This window comes from Adiantum capillus-veneris, chromosome 7 (genome assembly GCF_014529385.1).
Source record: "Adiantum capillus-veneris isolate H3 chromosome 7, ASM1452938v2, whole genome shotgun sequence".
NCBI classification, from domain to species: Eukaryota; Viridiplantae; Streptophyta; class Polypodiopsida; order Polypodiales; family Pteridaceae; genus Adiantum; species Adiantum capillus-veneris.
This window is the reverse complement of record NC_140937.1, coordinates 98,936,429-98,954,968: the sequence shown is the minus strand read 5'-3', so window position 1 is coordinate 98,954,968 and position 18,540 is coordinate 98,936,429. Positions and strand designations below refer to the sequence as shown.

The 18,540-nt window shown below is 43.7% G+C and overlaps 1 protein-coding gene across 1 annotated transcript; it reads left to right on the top strand.

The window, feature by feature from the left end:
- The first annotated feature begins 15,372 nt into the window (after positions 1 to 15,372).
- LOC147454308 (uncharacterized) lies at positions 15,373 to 16,185 on the top strand. The gene is made up of 2 exons (XM_086517030.1): positions 15,373 to 15,577; positions 15,650 to 16,185. The coding sequence occupies exons 1-2, from the start codon at positions 15,373 to 15,375 to the stop codon at positions 16,183 to 16,185; spliced, it is 741 nt and encodes a 246-aa protein (XP_086373156.1).
- The last annotated feature ends 2,355 nt before the right edge of the window (positions 16,186 to 18,540 follow it).

Here is an 18,540-nt window from a genome sequence, read left to right as displayed (position 1 = left end):
GGCTAGTAGCGCAAATCAACTGTATTGTCCCCTTGAGTGTGATAGCTCCACTACATCCATAGGTGGCATATCTCACCACATTTGGGGTTGATACACATGGATCAATATGGAGTAATGGACAAGGATATATCAATGAGAACCTCTATGCCCAACTGCCTTAGTCCATCTTGAGCCAACCGAGGCGAGAAATAGTCTCTCTCTCTCCATTCTCACATCGCCATTCTCACATGGTATCATCACCAGAAGAAGGGGAGCACTCATCTACCACCGTTTGAGCATGGGGAGGCTAGTGATCAGCCTACAACAGCATTCCATCACGAAGAACTGCTCACAGGCCCCAGCGTTTTCAGCCTCGCGTTTCTTAGGCCTCAATTCTAGCGTTTTTTCCTAGTAGCATTTTACAAGGGACAACTCCAACATTTTTCAGCGATCCCTCTTCATTCCCTACCACCTCATTGCCTGAGTTTTCCATCGGGGCATTAATCTCTTTTGTGGTTGCTTGAGTTCTTAGACTCTTGCTGTGTTTTCAAGTTTGATCTGAGTGTTCCTAGCTTCAAAGGTGATGATTTACAGGTCTTGTCTTTCCCGGCGCCCCCCTCCATTGCCTCTTAGGCCCCCGTTTCTTCCACAGGTATACATCGCTCTATCAACACTATTTTTGACATTTGTTCCTTGCTGTTTTTCTCTGTTTTCAGCCACTAGACGGCTGGGACACTCAAGGGATACTCAAAACCGACTTCTGCGATGCTCCCATACCAATTGGTGGCACAAGAGCACGCTGATTTCAATGCTACACCAGCGATTTTAGCACCTTGGCAGTTGTTTCTTAGGTGGACAGCAGGCTGGACTTTTGTTCCCAATGTGGTAGAATCATCCATTGCTTGTCCGGGCACCATCTAGTGGTGGTCTTAGCGGTTATCTTGGACTGCTGCAGCTTTGGATAGATGGTGATAGCCGTTTTTCGGCTCTCCATAATTGCCATAGTGAGTTATCCCACCCTACCAAAATCACCTAAACACTGTGGCTATTCTTACCTTTTCATTGTACATAGGCGTGTGTGAGTTATGGGGCTTTTTCCATACTTCTTAAAACCCTCAGCTAGCTAGTCACTGGGCTAGTTGAGCCAAAAAAATAAATAAAATCAAAAAAATAAAATATATTATGGCCCATTTGTGTGTAAATACTGCATTGTATATATGGCCTAAATATAGGAATTTTTATAATTATTCTGATATTTTATTTAAATATTTATACTTAGGTGTGTGTTTTATTAAACCTATGTACACCTTCTTTCATCCTCTTACACCATAAGTATATTTCTTGCCAAAGTGTACATACTCTAACCTCATATTTTTCTTTTATACGAATTGCCCCCACATTTTCACCCTCACCCTCATGAAAACAAAAAATTGATTTCTACTCATTGGTCACGTTTATTATTTTCCTTTACTTGCAAAGCTTTTCCTCTTTCACCCAAAATAATACAAATATGGACCATATCATATGATTCCAATATCTTTCCATATCCATAATTCCTCCATTTTTTTAAATTTTTTTTACTCATTATTCTAACACCCTGTGCTCATTGAGCTAAAATCCATGAATAGTCCATACACTAGTCCCACCATGTATATATTGCTTTATTCACCAATAATCCTCCTCCATGCATGTGTAAAGGGAAACTTGGATGCTTTGTATTATGATATGACAAAGGAGGGGCTCACTCTTGGATGCATTTTACAAATTCAACAAAGGAGGGGGCCACTAAAGGACTTTTGCAGGCATTAAAAATAGGCTTTTTGGTGATATTTTTGGCACCCATCTCCACTCCAAATTTGGAGCGGTGATCAAAAGAGAAAATGTGGAGAAGATGTTGAATAATCACCTCAAAACTTTTGGTGATTTTTGGAGCAACCACCGGTGAGATATGATTTTTTGAGTGGACCCCAATCTGCTCACTTTTCTCACAAGTAGCCCATAGTCTTCTCTCACCTCTTTCCACACTTCTACACACACACACACACACACATTTCTCTCAATCCCTCACTCAAACCTGCACCTTCAATGATTTCTCTCACCTTCTTCACCATTAACCTCCCCACTTACTCCCATAGCTCTCATATGAGCTCTCCATGTACATAGACCATCTCTATGCCTCTCTCTATTATCTCCAAAGTACAATTCCATCTTACTGCTTATATATATACATAAATTCAGCATGTGTACCATGCTTAACCTCCGCAAATCAAGAGATCTCATCAATGGAATTACCATTTTCATCACGATAATCAACCTTGGCGGCGGTGGTGTAAAGAAGGGAAGACGAAGAAGAAGATCGATAGTCATTTTGAGAACCTACACAAGTAAGTCCAAAACTTCTTCAAGCTTCACCATCACAAGGATTTTCTCACTTCATTCAACCATCCACCCCATTCTACCCATTGTAAATATATTATTAACTTTCTAGTGATTACTAACACTAACCACTAACGTACTAACACAAAATAGCATTGACCTCACCATAAAAGACACCTCACCTCAAGACATGTACAAAGTATCTCTCTCTCTCTCTCTCTCTCTCTCTCTCTCTCTCTCTCTCTCTCTCTCTCTCTCTCTCTCTCCTTCCTTACTTAATACTTTACTTTCACCTTATCTACCATCAATAATGCTCTTTTTTGAGCCCACATCCATGACTCAAGCAGACAAAGAAGGCCCGCAATGTTTTGATATTCAAAAAAATCATAATCCTGATTTGTTAGCTTGTAAATTAATATTTCTAATAATCTTAATGAGGGGTCTCCAACCTATAAATAGGCCCCTCTCCTTCTTGTAAAACAACCTTCAATATCACACATAGCACCCCAACACTCTATGCGTGAGGAGAGACTTAGGTGTAGCAACCACTTGTGAGCTTCACTCTTGGTGTGAGAGAAGCTTTCAAGCTACACATTGCAAGTGAGAGAGCGTGAGTTCCACAAATCTCAAAACCACTATTGTATATGCTCCTTCATCATCAATAAATTGAGGTTTGGTGCATAAACGGCGCGATCCGATGTTTCAAATCCTCGTCCTTCCATTTGTGCAATACGGTTTGGTGAATTCAAGGTGACTTGTGTATTTTGAGTTTTTATCGGTTGATCTTGATTTTAGAAAGTGTTTTAGTGTGTTTTTCATTGCCAATTTTGTGTCCATTGTAAGAGGGTATTGTGGTGAGAGGTCTCCCACACCCTAAGACAGTGTGTGTGTGTTTTGGCAATGTTTAGCAATCACTAAGCATTGAGTGAGTTTTGTACAAGTTCTATGATAGCATCATAACAAACCATCTCCATTTGCAAGTCACAAATAAGGTATTACGCAAGATCCTTTCCTCTCTCTCTTCCCTTTGCTCTAGCTCTCTCTGGTCCATTTTATGTGTGTCTTGGTGTGAGGTTGCTTGTGTGTGTTGTGTGGTGCATCTTCTTAGTTGTGACAAAATCTCTCTTGCGTCCTAGTTCGCATACCATAACTAGGTGGTGCCCCTATCTTGTTTGGGTTTGGCTGTGGGTTTGTTGTTGTGTTGTGCTTGTGGTTGCCCCAGCCCCAATTGAGCAGCACGGGAGCCTTGAGGGGTGTGTGCGCTCCTTGCCGCACTGTCGAAGCAAGGGACTTGCCAATACACCGCATGCGAGCCACAAACGGCTCCAAGCACACAACAAGCCTAAACTAGCAAGCTCAAGAAAACAAAGGGTGTGTCACTCACCGCTCTACGCTCGCCTTCGTGGTGGATTCCTCGCCGCGATGAAGAAGAAGCTGCAGTCGTGCCGCGCTCAACCGCTTCGCCGCCGTCGTGCCTTCGTAATGCTCGATCGCACACACACTCTCCCTCTCTCTCTCTCTCTCTCTCTCTCACACACACACACACACAAGGAGGTGAAGAAGAAGAAGAAGATGGAGATGGAGCAAGAGCACTCTTCAATTGCACAAATGAGAGAATGAGTAAAAATTAGGTTTAGTTGGCTTTTATAGGAGCTCACCCCATTCACACTTGGGCGCCCATGCTTAACCAACTAACCCTAGCATGTTCAAGTTAAAGTGCGCCTCTCATCGGCGATCACTCTTGAGAGAATGAGAGAGAATGAGTAAAAATTAGGTTTAGTTGGCTTTTATAGGAGCTCACCCCATTCACACTTGGGCGCCCATGCTTAACCAACTAACCCTAGCATGTTCAAGTTAAAGTGCGCCTCTCATCGGCGATCACTCTACCTTTCCCTATTGGTCCGACAAGCCCGGTACTTGACTCTACCAAATACATAATACGCGTCCATCGTAGGTGATGGGTGTCCGTGTGCCGTGAGGGTTAACATGCCCCCCTTCCTGATGTAGATTCCGTCCTCGGAAGCTATTGAGTTGAAGCTGGTTCGTCGAGGTGGAAGAGCATTTGAGATGAATGTCCTTAGCCTTCTTTAGTCACTGCAAAATCAAACAACATTGGCACAGTAATTGCATTCTCTTAAAAAGCATATGCAGTTTTAGGTAGAAAAATTGATTGGTCAAAGAATTTCACACAATTTGTTAGCAATGAACATTAAATTGCAATGTAATCAAATGCATAAACAGATGTAAAGGTAGAAAATTAAACAAGTCTGGGGTCACTAATTGGACGGTCGAAAGGCACTAGAGATCAAGTATTAATACCATGGGTAAGCTTCTTAATTTTCTGTGGTCAATTAAGTTGTTTAATCGCGAGAGCCAAGTATTCATGTTCAAGGGCTGACTAGAGGCTATATCTAGAAAACCTTGTAGTTAAGCTACCATAAAAGGAATTTCTCATGAAATCATCGCCTGACTGATTACTTTTTCTTTGACCCCCCAAGGTCTTTTCACAGTGATTCAATTATGATGTGTGTGCTTATTTTGTATGCCTTGGGTTTTTTGCTTTTCAAGGAAAAGCGCCCACACTGGGAACCTCGAGGGCTCTAGTACCATAGGCAATACATGTGAGTGAAGTACCAAATCAAGCTGAGATTTCTCTTCCAGCTTAAAATTTTACAGTGTGGCACTTTGATTTTTTGTTTGTTCATTTTCAGCATTTAAATTTTGTAACTTTGGGGGGTCATATAACACTGATACACTCCCCAGGCTCATCACATTAGTAAACTCCCTTTATAATACTTAAGCTAAAGGTCACTAGGGTTAAGCCCACTAGAAAGCCCTAGTACATTGCACACAATGCTGCCTAAATCGGATTAAGAACCTAAGTAACCATTGTTTATTAGGAAGGCATTCCCCATGGTATTAAGAGAAGATTTCTAATACCTAGCTTGGTCAAACTAGCTTAGTCGGACTGCTTGATTTTTACACCTAAACAAGTGATTATGACAAAAGATTGCATTGAATTAAATGTTGGATACTAAGCCAATGCGCTGAATAGTATGCTACCAATCACAATCAAAGCAGACAATCATGGATGCAAAAAGATAACGGCAATGCTAATGGACAAGAAACACCTGTTTGTGTCGATGGTCGCGCTTGATTTGAAAGTTCCATGAAGGTCCAAATCCTATCAATAGCAACACGCTCCTGTACACACTAGGAAACAAAAGGAATACCTCCAGGAGGCACATCAGTGGGAAAAGAGAACTTTTCTAATCACTCAACTCTAAAACAGAAACACTCCTATCGTACTAATCTTACTTACCCTCCATCACTCAAGTGATGAGGATCAAAGGTGTTTTATGGCATAGGTTTCTGTTTCACTGTACCAAATGTGACATGTGTAGGTCTGAGTCAATGTTTTGACTTTAATGTGCATACTCGTTTGCTAATTGCTCTTGCTCTTTTTTTTTGTTTTTTTTTGTGAGTATAAAGCTTTATATGTACATTCCCTAAGATCGGAGATTGAGAGGTCAGGGAAAAAGGTTGAGAGGGAAACAAATGAATGATGACTGTCAGCAAACACTCCCCCCTTCCTTGGGTAGATCATACCGTTTGAAATGAGCTTGTCACCCTTTGAAACCAATTGTTCCAGTTGGTAATAGGTGAGGATTTTTGCCAGTAGTTTTCTATTACCCTAGGTGCCTTGTCAAGTTGCAACGGTGGTAAGGCACTCTCCCAGGATCGAACTTGAAGTGGTTCATTAGGTGATTCTTGAACACTAGGAGGTGTGGATTCTTTTGTAGCTTCATTGAGGTCCACTACTATAGATGGAGACTGTGTAGAAGCTTTTACCTCTATGGATGTATTACATGATGAGCTAGAAGCTTCATGGGACTCCCTCCTTCCTGAGCTAGGTGGAACAAATCGTTCTTTCTTTGGTACCCAAACTAGCTCGGGAGCGGGTGTGTAGCATTCTGTGATTTTTTTCTTTCCACGATCATTGATTCGTTTTGGAGCTACGGGATTGGGCTCACTTGGGTCAGGTGATAGGTAAGAGTACAATCTACGTTTTGGCACCCAGATTTGATCATTTCCTTGATAGTATCCTTGGGCTTCCAATAGTCGTTTAGGGATCCATCGCAACATTTTCTTACTTTTCTTGGAGCGAGTGGTACGTTTCTTACAAGGCTTCTGTTTTTTAGCACTAGATATGGTCACTAAAGAAGCTTTAGGGACCCACTTGTATGTTTTCTTCGTTACATTAGGATGAGTCTTGTCGGAAGCGATATGCATTGCTTGTAGCATATTTAAGGGTATAGGCATTTCATCCCCCTCAGGTGTTACCCAGGTCGTCCCCCTATTTCCCCAAGTGTCTATGGTTGATGCTAGGTGGACCCAATCCACATTGTCTGATTCAGTCATCCCAGGTAGGATATCCATATAAGGAGAATCTTGGCCAATGTCTGTATCCTTCTTACAAGTGTAACAATATTGTAGTGGGGCCGAGTGAACTGTGGTGTCAGAGCGATGATCAATAATGGTTTTACTCCCTAAGGGATGTACCTTACCAGTCACCAAATCCACTCTAAGGACAGAGTCTTGGAATTGCAAATAGACATGATTTTTAGACCAATCGTGAACCATTTGTGCTTCCCTCATGAATGGTCGTCCTAAAATCATTTCATATGACATAAGGTGTTTAGAGAAATCCATTACAATGAACGTATGTCGCACCTTGTATCCTAGAACTTTGATCTTAAGATCCTTGAGCATCCCCATAGGTTTGGCTATGGTACCATTTGCCATCTTTACCACAATGTTAGTAACACTGAGGCGGGGTTTTCCCATGGATTCCCAACAATCTTTTGTAACGATGCTAACTCCCGCACCACCATCAAGAATTCCCTTTATAGTTAATCCCTTGGTAGTGATGGGTAGGGTCGCATTAGACTCGTCGCCTTCAAAATACTGCCCTAGTTCGTTAATGGGTACCTCGATCACAGACTCGTGTCCATCTAAGTCAAGTGATTGCACATGATTCTCCTCATCAATCATAATCGAGTCAGGCCTATTTGGTTGCGCAAACTGCGGTAATCCCGTTCGTAGCTCTCCGTTAAGGAATGCTCGAAGTGCAAGGAATAACTCAGGATCTCCATACAGCTTTGCTATGATCGTGGTTCGGACCTCAGAAGACATGAAGTCCACTAGTTTGGCAACATTCATTGGCGTTTTGCAGGGTGTAGGTCCTTGACTAGGAACTGGTGAGGATGGAATCTCATATTCCTCAATGGGATCAGGTATTCCTTCGTTAAACATCCTTTCCAACAAGAAGGGTGTATGCTCACTTTCTGATGTCCCGTCCTCACTCCCTTCTTGGATGATACTAGATATGGCTAACGGTCTATGGTTCATGTGGGGTGGATGAACTTGCGTGGGAAACACTGTGTCATGAATTTTGATATGCATGGGTTCTGGTTCTAGTTTCCTTTGAGTCTCCTCCACTAAACCTCTTAGATGTTTCACCTGCTCAATCTCATCTACTGGGTTTGGGTATGTCCCAATCTTCTTTTTACGATTCTTCCCTTTTTGCCCCTGCGGTTTATCTTGGGGGTCTTGGATTGGATTTGGAAACACTTGTGGTGTTTTCAGAGGCTCTTTATGGTTTTCTCTCATTCGGTTTTCATTTGGTTCCATGTTACGGTTTTCCTTGTCGGTCTTTCCCTTTGTGGTATTGGTTCTAGTCTCCATTGTCTCGACTGAATCTGAATCATCTTCGAGGTCATTCATATACACGGGGTCATCTCCTGTTCCTATGTTTGTTTTGGAACTTGGCTTTGAATTTTCCGTATTCTGTGACTTCTTCCTTCGTGTCTTCTTTTTCTTTGCTTGGATAACTGACGCGGTATCTCTCTCTTCGAGGATATGTCCTGGCCCTTGAAGCATGGACCGTGTATTCGCATAAGCGGGTGCGACGGGTGGTATTGGCGATGTCACACTAGCAATTTCGACCAAATTCAGGGGTGTGATTTTAGGCGCATTTGGGTTATAGGGGCATTGGGCAATCAAGTGATCTATGCCACAACGATTACATGTGAGTATTGGCATTGCAGACGTGCTCCCTTGATTCACTTGCATCTGTGCAGCATTCTTTTGCAGCCTAATAGGGCACTCCGTTACTCGATGTGGTCCACCACACTCGTAGCATTGAAGAGGTGGCCTCCTAGCCTGGGTGTTGATATTTTGACCTCTGGATGCGAGAGCAGCAGCTTGATAAACCGGCTTGACTTGTCCCCAACAATCTTCCATGTAGTATATAGGACATTCTTCCAATGTATCAAGTCCGTAGGCAATACTAGTGTCTATTTCCTCCTCACAACCATCTGCATAAGCATTTGATGGCTCGCAACCCACTTGGTTCATAGGGGCGACTCTTGGATGCGGGGGCTGCGGTCCTAGCACAGGAGGTGGTAGCGGTGTAGCTTGTACAACATTTTGAGATCTAGGGACCATGTGTTGCGGTAGTTGCTCAACAGGTGGAGTAGGCATCAATACAGGAGCTCGAGGCGCATCCGTCCAGGCTACAGGTGGTCTATTTGCCATCATACGTTTGATCATTAAACAATCCTTAGCTTGGTGACCATACCTACCACATGCGTTGCAAGTTCCATTAAATTTTACTCTAAACGTAGGGCACTCACTAGTGCTATGTGGACCTAAGCAAATGGAACACCATTGTTGCTCCCTTCTTGGATACATGTGACTATTTTGAGGGGGTCGATTATCCTTAAGAGACTCTTGGATTGCCTTGGTGAGGTCTGTCAAGAATGTCTCAAATACCTTTGGCTCATTGGCAATGGGCTTTGCAGTCATGGGTTCATACTCAATGGCTTGTGAGCTAATGGATCTCGTGTCAGTAGACACCCTCATGCCTGCTATCATCAAGTTGTCCTCTAGTTGGATGGCATTGGCAGTGACATCTTCCCAGGTTGTGATACCTCTAATCACTAGTCCATTATAGATTCCTTCATTCCTCAACCCTCGAATGAATCGATCAAGCAGTTGGTTATTGTTGAAGCGCTCATTTACAGGGCAACGAGAGTTTAAGTGCTTTAGACGACTAATGAAGTCCCTTACTGACTCTCCTTCCTTACGTTCGGCCTTCTGTAGCTGAGATGCTACACCCCAAAGCACACCTTCTCGTATGTACTCCTTTAGAAACAACCTTCGAAGGGTAGGGTAGATTGTTTTCTCGTCCACCCTTAGGGTCCTATACCAATCTCCAGCCTTCCCACTTAATGTCAAGCTTAAGGCATTGCACTTATGTAGTTCGTTGCGTTCCCCTAAGGAATCACATACTTGTTCAAACACTTCAATGTGTTTCCTAGCATCTTCGTCCCCATTGAATTTTTGCGTGAGTTTGGCAATTTGTACTGCCTTACTTCTAGGCTCTCTATCAGATGCATGATGCATATTTTCCGCAATAGATCGACCTATGGTTTGAGCAAACACTGCCAAGTCACCTATGTGAGGAGGCAGGGCCGGTGGAGGTACTCTTGGAATCATATGTGGGAGAGGAACGGGTACCGGTCTTGGCATATGTGTGGATGATGCAGGATATGGAACATAACCGGGCATAGGTCCACTCGGATAAGAGCTAGGGAGCGGCACTCGAGGAGCATAAGCAAGTGGTACAATTGGAGGTGTGGGGGCCATGTGTGCATAAGGGGCTAGAGGCACATATGGTCGAGGCCCAATATTAGGTACTACGACACTAGGTAGTGGCACTGCGCTAACCGTAGATGTCATCGGTACATTCTCTGTTAGGCTTATCCCTGGAGTGAGCACTGTGTTTTCCTTGATAGACGGTTGAGCCAAGTTAGGGAAGCTAAAGTTTTCGCTCGGAGGCTCAGATTGCATAGAGACCCCAGGTGAAATGACGTAAGATGGGTCCATGGGGCTCATTAGAGGAGTCTCCATTTGTGATAGAGTAGGCTGTTGAGCCTTGCTCGTATCCAGAAATCTCATGGGGCCAGTTGAGAGTATATTTACCCCTCGGTTTTGCCTTTCTGATTGAATAATGCCATGGATAACATTACAGATCATTTTCTGTTGATCTTCGATGCTCGTGGCAGTAGAGGTGGATTGTACAATCTCTATCCATCCTACATGGTAGGCGTGGCCAGAGTGTAGATCCGTCAACACCTCAGTGTGGAGGTCGTATGTCCAATGATCATTAATGAACAATCCTTCTAGAGTCGACGTGTTAATGGTTTCTTGTGAGGTAGAAGCAATGTTGCTCCCCGTGGTTTTACTTGTCACCAACGGTACTCTAGAGGGAACTTCTAAAGGAGGCAGCTCAACAGGGCCTTCTTGGTAAGAAGTTGGCAGGATATCCACATGGACACTCTTTGGGGGTGTGGGGTCCACGTGCGATGTGAAAGGAGAGTCCACTTCCCCACCCCCTTCGTGTGCTTCATTTGCATCAGGTTCCGAGCGAGTAGCTCTACCTAATGTTTCCATGAAACGGCTAAACATACTAGTATTAGGCTGTGGAGCTTCGGGAGGTGCATGGCCTTCTCTCTCAGTGTTTTGGGTAGGGTATGCTTCCATGATTTCTGAGTCGGAGGAGGAATCACTAGCGGCTATTTTAGGGTCTTGGGTGGTGCTACCTTGTGTCCCCGCTGAGGGTCTAGAGCTTATCGTGGATGGGTAATGGGTGTCCGTATGAACAGAGGCACCCTCAATATGCTCGTGTTCTAACACTCGTCCAGAGCGTAAGTGCATGTGCTTTTGATACCCTAAGGTGTCAAAAAGCTGCTCTAGGAGGCCTTGTGACTAGTTTTTAGCGTGTTTTTTGTTTGTTTTTTTGCTAGATTTTTTAGAGCGGCGCCAAAAATGTGCGCTCCTTGCCGCACTGTCGAAGCAAGGGACTTGCCAATACACCGTATGCGAGCCACAAACGGCTCCAAGCACACAACAAGCCTAAACTAGCAAGCTCAAGAAAACAAAGGGTGTGTCGTGGAATGGGCCGTGTGATAGCTCAAAACGAGCGTATCGATCAGAGGGTCGTGCCGTGCTTTACAGCCCTCCGTTTGGTCACTCTATGCCCTCGGAATCCCTAAAACTGTCAATTTCCAGTAGGGAACTAGGCCCAAACTAGAAAGTCTAAGGGTGCAAGTGGGAAGAGAAAGGAGGAGAGTGGAGGACTTGTCCCACATGCTCTCATTCTCTCTTGAGGGAGTAGGGTATATATATAAGAGTGAGTCTAGTATATATCATAAGACTGAGGACTGAGGCCTGGGCCTGGGCTTGGGCTTGGGCTTGGGCTTGGGCTTGGGAAACCGATCCCGATCTATCTTTTATACAAACCAACCCGTACGTTTTTAGAGTCACGTTTTTTATTTTCGAAAAATTTCGCCGCCCGCTCACTCGCGTTTTTAATTTCCGAAGATTTTTTCCCTCTTTTTTCTTTTTCTTTCTTTTTTTTTTTTTGGGAGAAAAAATAAAAACTTTTTTTTTTTTTGTTGATGCAGAAAATTGCAGAAAATGCAGAAAAAACGCAGAAATTGCAGGAAATTGCAGAAAATGCAGAAAAAACGCAGAAATTGCAAAAAAAGACAGAAATGCGAAAGCAGGAAGTGAAAACGCCGAACTTGAAAACACAGAAATTGCAGAAATTGAAAAAACGCAGACAATAGCAGAAATTGAAACTTAACAGAAATTGCAGAAAACGCAAAAAACAAAAACCTTCCACACACTCCTTCCCTGCCTTTCCTATGATAGAAATTGCACCACAAGGAAGCGTAAAGTGCTAACCGAGCTTAGTGTAGGGCATTTCCCCGGCAGCGGCGCCAAAAATGTGCGCTCCTTGCCGCACTGTCGAAGCAAGGGACTTGCCAATACACCGCATGCGAGCCACAAACGGCTCCAAGCACACAACAAGCCTAAACTAGCAAGCTCAAGAAAACAAAGGGTGTGTCACTCACCGCTCTACGCTCGCCTTCGTGGTGGATTCCTCGCCGCGATGAAGAAGAAGCTGCAGTCGTGCCGCGCTCAACCGCTTCGCCGCCGTCGTGCCTTCGTAATGCTCGATCGCACACACACTCTCCCTCTCTCTCTCTCTCTCTCTCTCACACACACACACACAAGGAGGTGAAGAAGAAGAAGAAGATGGAGATGGAGCAAGAGCACTCTTCAATTGCACAAATGAGAGAATGAGTAAAAATTAGGTTTAGTTGGCTTTTATAGGAGCTCACCCCATTCACACTTGGGCGCCCATGCTTAACCAACTAACCCTAGCATGTTCAAGTTAAAGTGCGCCTCTCATCGGCGATCACTCTTGAGAGAATGAGAGAGAATGAGTAAAAATTAGGTTTAGTTGGCTTTTATAGGAGCTCACCCCATTCACACTTGGGCGCCCATGCTTAACCAACTAACCCTAGCATGTTCAAGTTAAAGTGCGCCTCTCATCGGCGATCACTCTACCTTTCCCTATTGGTCCGACAAGCCCGGTACTTGACTCTACCAAATACATAATACGCGTCCATCGTAGGTGATGGGTGTCCGTGTGCCGTGAGGGTTAACAGGGTGTTTAGAGGTTGCCTCTCTTGTTGCCCGCCCCGGACCGCCTCAATGGTACCCTCACATCGACTTGATCTACACAAGATTTTATGGCATACGCTTTCGCACGGAGTAACATAGAGACATGGACGGTCAAGTGGCTATGGATTCACGGTCTTCTCAGAGACGGCTAAACTCGACAACTCCAACTACAACATTTGGAAGATGAAGATCAAGACACTCATCACCTACAATGGACTTTGGGACTGGCTTACCGGTTCTACCAAGGCCATCAAGCCCGTGGTCACTTCTGGGTCTGTTACACAGACTGATGTTGATGCTTGGATCGACACTGATAGACGAGTGTACACATTTCTCCTTCTGAATCTTTCAGACACGGTTCTATAGGAAGTACGCACGGAGGAGCATTTTCATCGCTTTTATGGCAACGCATTATGGATCTATCCGCCAAAAACAATAACAGTAGAAGAAGTTGTAGGCGTAGAAGAGCCAGCATGTAGACTAACAGATGTAGTAGCAAATGGTGATGTCGATGTAGAAGCAGTAGATGCAGGGGCAAGGCCAGGACACACGACATTGGCTGGCCAGTTGAGCCAGTCCCAAAGGTCAAACTGCATGATCATCACCATGATCTTCATCTTCCAGACCACGAAATTGAAGCCATCAAGCTTTTCACTGTGAGGAAAGATGGGCATGGTGGGTAAACTGCCATATCTACAGACAAATAATCAGCAATAAAGAAGTCTCAAGTGAAGAATCAGAAGCAAAGTAAGTGGAAGATCTGAGAATCCGCCCCAAGGAAACACCAAATGACCGCAAAGTGAGGGTAAGTGACGGGAGAGGCAAGGGTAACCAAAGGGATGCCAAGGGAGCAAAGTCAAGGTGCTGTCCGAACCTGAAAACGCAGTAGAAGGGGGCTCAAACTCCACGGAAAGCAGAGGTTGAGCAATCCACGCAGTGTGGGAATCACCTAATGCCAAGAGAGAGAGGTAAGGGCTGTAATAACACCAAAATAGGCTGAAAATAAGCAAATAGATGGTCGAAAAGATGTCGAGAAGTCACATGCTTATTGAGCTTCCAAGTGGGGAGACCAAGGGGCAAAGAGTCGGTGCTCCCTCTGTCCAAGATCACAGAGGAAACGTTGAAGTAGAGTGGGAAAACGCTGGTGAATAGTAGGCTTCTCTGTTGCACAAAACGCTGGGCTGTCACAAGCTGAAAATGCAGGTGTAAAGAGGAGCCGCAGATGGTGTGATGGGGGGAGGAAAGGAGAGTGATGAAGAGGGCAAGGCAGAGGAGCAGATGATTCCACAAAATGCTGGTGGTCAGGCAAAAACACTGATGCTTGAAGGCAGAAACGCTGGCTGAAAAATGATCGTGGAAAAGAGAGAAATCCTTTGCAATGAAAAACTCTGTAAGGTTCTCCTGTGTATGGGCGATGGCAGATCCTCTGGCCTAGAGATCTGATACCATGTCAGAGTGAGTGGCAGCGAAAGAGGAGAGAGAAAGAGAGATACAATGGCTTTGGAACACAAGAGAGGGATGGGAAATGGCTGGCAATAACTCCAGATGGCACAACCATCTTAGTTCCCATGCCATATCATCCTCCCCAACTTCAACATTCTCAGTCATAACATTCAGCCATCAGTTCAACCCTAGTTTTCTTGAGTTATCATCCCTAGAAACTATCTACACTAGCCTCATACCATCCTCCCTCAGTTCAGTCCATTTTCCCATAAGTTAGTCATCACTTGCATGATTTACATACCTCTCCATGAGAATCTAGGTTTTCTAGATCTAGGCCCTTGCCCCATAGGCGGTGGTGGACACCTCCTCCTCGCTCACTATGCAAGATCATCCTCTCCAACATCTGCGTTTTCAGCCATAGAATCAGCCATTCGTTCATCCCTATTTTTCTTGAGTATCAGCCCCTATTCCCACCTATAGTAACTGATTCATACCATCCTCCATCAGATTAGGTTGTTTCCCTAGTAGTTTGGTATCATCGGCATCATTTGCATCAGCCCAAGAATGTGCATTGAACAGTCGGTGAAGTCTCCCTTTAGGTTCATCACTCAGAAGGTACTAGCACTGCATAAGCATAAGGTCTGGTCAGATCAGCCCATTTCCATGAGGCACCATTAGCATCATTTACATCAGCCCAAGAGGGTGCATCGAACGGTCAGTGAAGTCTCCCTTCAGTCTGGTCACTCCATAAGCACTGCGTAAGCATAAGTTACCTAGCAATCCATATATTGTGTTGTATGTTACGTAGATAGGGTTTAATAAATATTCTTGCTAACATCTAGAGTATTGTGCTGATTTTTAGAACCAACTATGGAAAGAAGATCGATGATTGAGTCGATGGAAGTAAGAAATCGGAAAAATGATTCAAATGAATGGATTGTAGACATTTTACACTGTTATGATTGGGTTTCTATGCACCCAAGCCAAAAAGGGGCATTTAAGATTCATGCTCGGGATGTGTCTGACCTAACAAAGCATTGGAAGGGGAGAATACTTGCTTGTAGACGACGGAAAACTAGATTTCAACTTGTGAATGAAGCATTGGTGCAGCATGTATTCTTACATAAAGATATTCGTGTGCATCCCAAAGTGCAGATGCAACGTCACATGCCAAACAGTGAGTTATGTTTGTTCGATGGTTTCTTTTGGGTTGTCTCTCTGGTATTGAACACTCTTTTGTTTTGTGCAGTGCTTTATCCTTCTGACAGCATTGAATGGCAAAGGATTGAATGCTTCACAGGAGTTATGCATGTATTCCATGTTGAGATAGGTAAGCTTCTTTACGAAGGAAAATCTTCGAGTCACCTTGCAGATGAAGCAATCTTCTTCTATAGTTCTAAGTACATCGTGCCCAAGGGTAGCTATGAATATGGCACTTTAGAACCATTGCCTTTACCAAAGCTGGATAGTCGAGAGTGGCCGGCATGTAACTCTTCAATTTTACATACTTGCACTCGTAAGCTTTCTGTGGACATACTCAATGCAATGAAGCCTAGCATAGGTTCTAGGAACATACATTTGAATTGGTTCATCCCAATTGTTATTCTTGGGCATATTTTTAAATCATGTGTCAGACTACACCGCACTCATTGCACTTACATCATGAAAAATCTGAGTGAAGAGTGGCTATGTAAGACCTTTGGAAAGAATTGTGGCTACAAGGCATCATCAGATCTTGAAACGATAGAATGTCGGGTCTCTTCAAAGGATGTTGTTTTCAAGTAAGAAAATGCTACTTTGATTGGTGTTTGATTTGTGTGTGCTGGTTAAGTTTATGGTTTCTCCTTATTATGTTCTTTACAGATATTTCATTGGGCTTGTATGGTTTAAAGCAAGCATCAAGACAATGGTACCTGAAGTTCGATCGATGGATGTTAGATCATGGATTCAGAAGATGAACCTAGTTGATGTATGCAATTAGGTCATCATCCTAATATTGTATGTTGATGACATGCTGATTGCAAGTGCTAACATGCAGGACATCAAAGACCTAAAAGAGGATCTATCTAAATCTTTTTCAATGAAAGATTTAGGTGTTGTAAAGAGGATACTTTGTATCAAGATATGAAGGGAAAGGACGAAGAAGACAATGAATCTATCTCAATAGGATTACATCAAGAAGGTTTGCAATGCAAAATCCAAAAATGGTTTATACACCTTTGGCTGGTCACTTTAAACTAACCAAGGATATGTGTCCAGAGACACAAGAGGAGATAGACTATATGTCTAAAGTTCCATATGCTGCAACGGTAGGTTCTCTTATGTATGCTATGGTCTGGACAAGGCCATACATTGCACATGCAGTGGGAGTTGTAAGTAGGTTCATGGACAGCCCAGGTAAAGAGCATTGGCAAGCTGTAAAGTGGATACTTAGGTATCTAACAGGGACAACAACAAATGCTTTGTATTTTGGAGGAAGTGATATTTTTCTAGAAGGGTATGCTGATGCAGATATGGCAAGTGATAAAGATACTCGAAGGAGCACTACTGGCTATGTCTTCACGGTTGAAGTCACATCAGTAAGCTGGGCTTCAAAGCTAAGGAAAGTGGTCTCACTTTCTACCATGGAAGCACAGTATGTAACAATGACGGAGGCAAGCAAAGAAATTATGTGGCTTCACAGATTCTTAGAAGAGCTTGGATTCAAACAAGACGATTGTGTCTTGTACAATGATAGCCAAAGCGCTATCCATCTTGCAAAGAACTCAGCCTTTCATTCAAGGACAAAGCACATTGAGGTGATATATCACTTCATACGCACTCTTTTGGAAGAGGGACAGCTAAAGCTAGGAAAGGTGCATACAAGTGAAAATCGTGCAGACATGTTTACAAAGGTGGTCAACAAGGATAAGTTGAGCTTTTGCCCATATTCAATCGACATTCAAGGATAAGAAGCCAGGATGGAAAGAAGTCACAGGTTTGGTTTGGAGATCAGTCTCCAAGTGGGAGATTGTTAAGTATGGAGCTTGATTTACCCCTTGTAATTTTTTGTGTTAAAAATGCACATTTGTAAGGCCCCCATTATGAGGAGATGCCATCGTGCGTGAAGAAAAATAACTCGTCAAAAACTCGCCAGAAACCAAAATTTTAATGCCCAGTCTCGAGCCAGAATATTCCTTTTCACCGGAATATTATGACCGGACGGCGGTCGAAAAGTGGTTGAAAAACGATTAGTCGGTTGGCTAGTGGCCGATAGTCAATGGCCGGTGGCCGGAGATCGGAAGTCAATGGCCGGTGGCCGGTGGCCGAATTCAAAAGCGGACTTGTCTTCTCAAGGGCGGGCACACATGGGCGGATTGGAGGGTCCGATTTGGACTTATCTACACAAGGGCGGCTACACATGGCTGCCTCTCATGAGAGAGGGAAGCCATTTTGGCCTATAAAAGGAGACCATTTCTACACACACTTCAGAGTGTGAAGTTGATGCAACAAGGTGGGTGTGAGGTGGTGAGAGTGAAGCAACGTGGGAGCTCCAAAAGGGTATAATCCCTTTGTAACCTACTTCTTGTTTTGAAGTACTAAAGGCATTGAGTGGCTGCTTTCCCGTGGATGTAGCCCACATTGGGTGAGCCACGTATATTGTGTATACTCTCTCTCTCTCTCTCTCTCTCTCTCTCTCTCTCTCTCTCTCTACTCTATAATCTCTTGTGTGTGTAAAGTATCTCTCTCCATTAAGTAATCTACTCAATCATCTATTTAGCTATGGAATATTTCCTACATGCACACCCTCTACTTTAGCCACACTATTGCCTTCTACAATCAAATCATCCACATAGATACATATTACAACAATTCCAGACTCATTCTTCCGCACATACAATGAATGGTCTGCATCAGACATCTCAAAGCCCAATGAAACAAAGAATGCCACAATCCTCTCATACCAAGCTCTAGGTACTTGCTTCATCCCATAAAATTCTTTCTTTAGCCTACATACAAGGTCGCGTAGCCTCATATTTGCATAACCTTGCAGTTGCTCCATATACACAGTTTCCTCCAAGTCTCCATTCAAAAATGCATTCTTTACATCCATTTGTTTCAAAATCCATTTTAACGTGGTAGCCACTACAATAAACACAA

Bases quoted from the DNA above. Each gene is read 5' to 3' on its own strand.
- LOC147454308 (XM_086517030.1), top strand. From the start codon at position 15,373: ATGCACCCAAGCCAAAAAGGGGCATTTAAGATTCATGCTCGGGATGTG. The intron at 15,578-15,649 runs GTGAGTTATGTT...TGTTTTGTGCAG, and splicing joins GCAACGTCACATGCCAAACA to TGCTTTATCCTTCTGACAGC.